The 6,252-nt window shown below is 43.7% G+C and overlaps 1 protein-coding gene across 1 annotated transcript in view; it reads right to left on the bottom strand.

Annotated features, from left to right (window-relative positions):
* Dr1 (down-regulator of transcription 1) overlaps positions 1-6,041 on the bottom strand; it is a 20,008-nt gene extending 13,967 nt beyond the window's left edge. The window contains exons 1-3 of the mRNA XM_005359678.2: positions 5,310-6,041; positions 1,240-1,403; positions 4-74 (exon numbers count right to left, since the gene is read on the bottom strand). Of these exons, the coding sequence (XP_005359735.1) occupies positions 4-74; positions 1,240-1,403; positions 5,310-5,529 (455 nt within the window). The 5' untranslated portion in view covers positions 5,530-6,041. The remainder of the gene's footprint in view (positions 1-3; positions 75-1,239; positions 1,404-5,309) is intronic.
* Positions 6,042-6,252: the final 211 nt, after the last annotated feature.

The following is a 6,252-nucleotide window of genomic DNA, read 5'->3' as shown; positions in this document are numbered from 1 at the left end:
AGCTGGGCTTGTTGGGCGGCTTGCTGCATTTGAAGCCATTCCTGTTGGGCCAATTCTGCTTGTTGCTGTCTAGCCTAAGAATTAAAAACATAAAAGTGTACACATTTTGGTTAAGTGTAAATTAAAGTAACTAACAGACTTACTCAACAAATGTATATAGATATTTTCCAAGTACTATGTAATTATGACATACCTAGAAAACAAGAACTCTTAATATTTTTAGTTCAACTGAAGAAACTGAAAAGGGACTGGAGAGATGGCTCAACAGTTAAAAGCACTGGTTGCTCTTCCGGAGGATCTGGGTTTCTTAGCACCCACATGGCAGATCACAACTATCTGTTAAAGAATCCAACATCCTCTTCTGGCCTCTGCAGGCAATGTACACCTGTCCTGGAACTAGCTCTTGTAGACCAGGTTGACCTTGAACTCAGAGATCCGCCTGCTCTGCTGGGATTAAAGGGGTGTGCCACCAGCGCCCGGCTTAATAGTTTATTTTTTAAGCTTTATTATTTTAATTATGTATGTGTGTGTCTGCAGGGGATATGTACATGAGTATTGGTACTCTCAAAGGCCAAAGGTGCTGGATCTCCTTGGAGCCTCCCAATGTGAGTCCTGGGATCCAAACTCAGGTCCTCTGGAATAGGATGCTTTCTTAACCAAAACTCTTTCTTGCCTACTTTAATAAACGACACTTGTATCTTGTGCCTGATAATGTTTAAGGCTCAAATGCAGTGAGGTTTGATGGTACAATTTACCTCAGTACTTGAGGGACTGAGTCAGGAGAACTGTAAAACCAGCTTGGGACAGATCAATGCCTTGCTAACAGAAAATGTTAGACTTTCCTTGTATCCACTCATAATAAAATCTAGTAGCGGCCAGGCAGTGGTGGTAGTGGTCTTTAATCCCAGCATATGGGAGGCAGAGGCAGGTGAATCTCTAAATTTGACGCCAGCCTGGTCCACAGATTGAGATCCAGCACAGTCAGGGCTACACAGAGAAACCCTGTCTGGAAAAACAAAAACAAAACAACGATAAAAAGAGAAAAAGGAAAGAAAACCAGTTGTTGCAATCATTTACATGAACTAGAGTCAAACTGGCCAAGCCCTAAACATCAGACTTGGTAATAAGCAATGAGCTAGAGAAAGAATCCTCTAGATATGTTGATTTATGAAGTGATTTTCAAAAACCCCTTGAATTTGGTAAATTTCCAATGAAAATAATGTAAAGCACACTACTTACCTTAGCAAACAATTCCTGTTGCTGTCTCAATAGCTCTTCCTCAGGAATGCCAAGGTTTTCCAAACGAGAACTGGCCTTTCTTCTTTTTAGCGCTACCGTCTTGCATTCTTGTAAGACTTCTTTTACTTCACTGATGTAAGAGCCAAAGCCCAAACTTTCTAGTGCTACAGAAACAAAAGCACGAAAGGTGAAAAATATAGCTTTCCCCCATTCATATAACATTTACTTTTTTGTGTTAGTTTCCTGTTGAGAGACAGTTATTTAGCAACTATCTGGTTAAGACAAAATATTTTTATCAACCACTAGCCTTTAAGGTTTTTGTTCTTAATTGTGTGTGTGTGATTTGTACACGTGAGTGTAGTGCCCAGAGAGGCCAGGTGAGGGCACAATACTCCCCAGGAGCTGGAGTTAAAGGCATCTTATGAGTGTGTGAAAACCCAAGTCCTCTGCAAGAACAGCACCATGCTCTTAACCTTTGAGCTATCTCTCTAGCCCTGTATTTACCTACTTCCTTAATATTTGGCTAGAGACTAGTTAAAAGCTAACGGAACATTTCAAGGCACACAGGTTTTTATTTTTCCCTCTTTAACTTTTAAAATTTCTTACAAGAACATGTGGTTTGAGTAAGAAAAATCTTTCCTATGCCACTTATAATAGTCAAGCATCATTAAGTCTGTCTGTTTATTAAAGAATACAAAAAAAGGCAAATTATTTGGAATTTACTGGTTAATGACAGTTTGTCCCATTAAAAAATAGGCTAGGAACATATATTCATTAAGTTACTGAAAGTAGGATGAAAAATAGTTAAGCTAACTAAATTATGATATTTTATATATTTATTTGGTGATAAAATTATTTCAGTTCCTAACTAAACTTTACAAAAGTTCATCAGAATGTTTAATTTGTTCTAATATGATAAACCCAGGTAGCAAGCAACTGAGTGAGTAAAATGGCCTGAAGTAAGGTACAGTTAATTAACTTTATTATAAAAACTCTAACTTCAACATGAAAACCTTTTAAAAACGTGTATTAACAAAAAACAGGGGCTGGAGAGATGACTCAGTGGGTAAGAGCACTAGTTGCTCTTCCAGAGGACCCGGGATTCAATTCCCAGCACCCATATGGCAGCTTACAACTGTCTGTAACTCCAGTTTCAGGTGCTCTGACACCCTTACACAGACATATCTGCAGGCAAAACACCAACACACATAAAATACACACACACACACACACACACACACACACACACACAGAGACAGAGAGAGAGAGAAAGGATGTATATTATATGTATGTATCTTCTGTTCCTAAATAATCAATGCTGACAGCATTCACTCTGTGACTGGCCTGGAACTCACTTGCTTTTGCCTCTCACAGAAAAACAATCTGAAAAGGTTGTATCTATCATAATTCTACCAGCTTTCCAGAGTTACTCAGGAAGGATACATTTCAAACACCTAGAACACACACACACAAAAATTTCTCCGATGTGCAGTGCTGGTGGCACATGCCTTTAATCCCAGCAGAGGTGGCAGAGGCATGCTGATCTCTGAGTTCCAGGCTGCCCGGTCTTGAAAAAACAAGCAAACAAACAAAAACCTTAAGGCAATTACATTACACTAACTGAAGCAAAACTACAGCTATTCTTACATACTTTTTTTTTTTTTTTTTTGGTTTTTCAAGACAGGGTTTCTCTGTGTAACAGCCCTAGCTGTCCTGGAACTAGCACTTGCAGACCAGGCTGGCTACACAGAGATCCACCTGCCTCAAGATGAAAACCACCACCACCTGGCTGTATTGGTGTTTTAGCTGCATGCGTGTCTGTGTGAGGCTGTCAGGGTGTGGGGTCCCTTAAAACTGGAGTTGCAGACAGTTGTGAGCCTCTGCGCAGGTGCTGGGAGTTGAACCCAGGTCTTCTGGAAAAGCAATCAGTGCTCCTAACCGTGAGCCATCTCTCCAGCCCCTCTTATATACTTATTGGCAACATTACAAGAAAAAGGTAAATTTATGAGTGTCAACAGGTCGATTCACAGGTTTTTTAATTTTTAACATCAGTAGATTGCCACCATCACAGAAAACAGTTTTTCACTGTAACTTTCTGAGTCATGCCTTAAACCGAAGTTAGCGTATTCCAAAGTTGAACTATTTAGCATACTGCTTGCTATGGCTGCACTTTTATTCAATCATCTTGTCAATCAGAACTCTAAATATATCCTAGAAAAAAATGAACCTTTCCCCAAGAAGGCAGATTGCGTTATTAGATTCTTGGTACAAACAAACGTGTGGGCAACTCCTACTGAAATCCTCTGCGGTCTTCATTAAAAGACCGATGCTTTAAGAGGAGTCAAAGACAATGTTGGCTATTTGTCAGGTAATTGTTCAAAGACTTAGGAAAATAATCACATATACAACATAAAAATAAAAAACAGACAACTTGGCTTCCATTTTTCTTACCACTCAGCAAATCAAACCAACAGTTAAAAAAAAAAAACAAAAAACAAAAAACTAGTTTCAAGAATCAAATAGGTGGGTTGGGAAAATACCTCTGTAGGACAATGCTTGCCTAGCACATGTAAGGCCCTGAATTACACACACACACACACACACACACACACACACACGAATCAAATAAATGCTCGGCAGTGGTGGTGCACGCATTTACTCCAGCACTCAGGAGGCAGAGGCAGGCAGATCTCTGTGAGTTCCAGGCCAGCCTGGTCTAGAGAACTAGTTCCCTGACAGCTGGAACTGTTACACAGAGAAACCCCGTCTTGAAAAAAGAAAAAAAAAATTAAATAAGCAGCAGGGAATGGTGGTTACAGCAAGCGTTTTTCTCCCTTAGGGGTTATCTACTGTGAACTGAAATGGCAGAGCACATGCGTATGTAATATACTTATTTATACACACACAATATCGTTACAGCAGTGTGTGCTTTACAGCTACCTTCAGCATAGGGTAAAGGCTCAAAGGAGTCACTTTGTCTCTTTTCAATCCTGATAGTGGAAAAATACAAGTTATTGCTTCATACTGAATGCAACATTCTCTTAAGAGTTCATGAAAAGCCACAGAGAGTATTTCCCCCCAAAAGTGCTGTCTCCCTTCCCTGCGACCATCAAAAATGCAGTCTCCCAAATCCCTACTAAAAATATTTTCCAAGATAAGGAAGAAACTGTTGAGATGTTTAGAAATGCTTTTCAATAAAACCTTAAATACACACACAAATGGGAACAGCACAAGGAAAGGACAGAGAGCCTGCTAGCGTGTGTCAGACCAAGTTCAAGGCCCAGTACTGCAAGAGGTGTGGGTGCCCTTGTCACCTTTTGCATAGCTTTCGGTACAAGCTTTTCAACATTTTCTAAAAATAAAACAATCAAAAGTTAGAGGATGTCAAAAAGAAAAAAAATGTGTCATTTGCCTTTTTCTTACAGAGAGCTTTGGTAACATGGTGATGATTTTTTTTTTTTATCAATTTTTAAAGCAAAAACTGTTTCCCTTTTTTGAAAGCAATAAACTTTATAACACTGAACACTCAAGTTAATATGTATATATAATTCCGTACTGGTAATCAAACCCAGGACCCGTGCACGCCAGGCACACGATACACCACTGACCTACATCCACAGTCCAAGTGTTTTTTTCTATTCGTGTGTTCAAAATGAATCTTTTCCTCTACGCTGGTAAAAAGGGTCAGGTGAGGAAGAGGTATTTCTGTGACTCAACGCATGCTTGATGTTCTGTCTAAAATTTAACTTTCCCTGAGAGAACCTTTAAGCTCCTTTCTCACCTGTTATTATCCAAGTTAAACTGCAGGCAGTCAATTCTGTTGCTTTAAGACCCGACTGCAAACTGTACTAGTTAGGTATTGAGGATGTTTGCTGACCCTAATGTTTGCATTTCTTATTTGCACTACCTGGATGAAAAATGTCCGAAGAATGCTACATAGGTGTTTTCTTAAGATGCAAGCTGTCTCTAGGCCTTTGTAACTTCTTCATTACAGGAGTTACTAGTGACACGAAGCGGTTATGCTGTCAGCAAGACTTCCCCCTGGACCGTCATTTCAACAAGTTCCATACCTTGTATGACGTGCTCTGGGGAAATCGTCTTCTTTTCCGACTTGTTGCAAATCTCATTGGCTTCCGAAGATATAAGGTGAATGAATTCAGTGCAGCAGTTCACGACCAGCTCTCGGGCGTCGTTGGCCACCCGGACGTTAGGGAGAGTCTCTTTGATCATCTTATTTATAGCAGCTCTGGGGATAGTGAGGTCATCATCGTTGCCTGACGAGGAAGCCATCGTACCTTCCTGCCTTTCGGACCCCAACTTTTAAACTCCTCGACTCTGGTCCACCACTCCGCGAAGATTTCAGGCTGCCCCCGGGCAGGGGCGTAGGGGTCGGGGGAGCTCGGAGAGAAGGAAGAGGTGGGTTGGCGGGCCGAGAACGCCCGCTGTGTGGGAGCTCCTAGTGCTCGTCTGAAGGGAAGGTCGGGGTGCCGAGGGCTCCGGGGACCCGGACGGCACAGGAGCCCCGCCGGCCGCAGGCCCGGGAGGACACCCACAGGCCCGGCTCTACAGAGCCGGAGCCCCCGCGGCCGCCGCCACCAGCAGCGGTTGCCGCCGCCTCGGCCAAACCATCCTTCGGGCACCCGCGCGGCCGCCTCACAACATGTCTGCCGAGGCCGCCGGGGAAGCAAGGCGAACGGGGCAGAGCACAGCCGGAGCCGCGGCCTCCGCCGCCGTCGGGGCGAGAGCAGGGGCGGAAGGCGAGCGGCGCTAACGGTGGTCTCGCTGCAGGCCGGGAAGGAGGCTTGCCGCAAGCTGGTCCCAGCACGCTTTGCGCCACCGGAAGTCTCTCTCTCCCCAGGTCCCACCCTCCCTCCTCCACGGATTTCCGGGTGTGCTCCCCGCCCAGCCCCACGAGGCGGGCGGGAGGCGGAACGGCGGGAGGCGGGACGGCGGTGCTCCCGGGGCTCTCAGCCCGCAGCTCCCGCCCGGCGTTTTCGCGGTCAGGCCCTAGGG

The sequence above is a fragment of the Microtus ochrogaster genome, linkage group LG1 (genome assembly GCF_000317375.1).
Source record: "Microtus ochrogaster isolate Prairie Vole_2 linkage group LG1, MicOch1.0, whole genome shotgun sequence".
NCBI classification, from domain to species: Eukaryota; Metazoa; Chordata; class Mammalia; order Rodentia; family Cricetidae; genus Microtus; species Microtus ochrogaster.
Note: the sequence above shows the minus strand (reverse complement) of the source record. Positions and strands in the feature narration are given on the sequence as shown.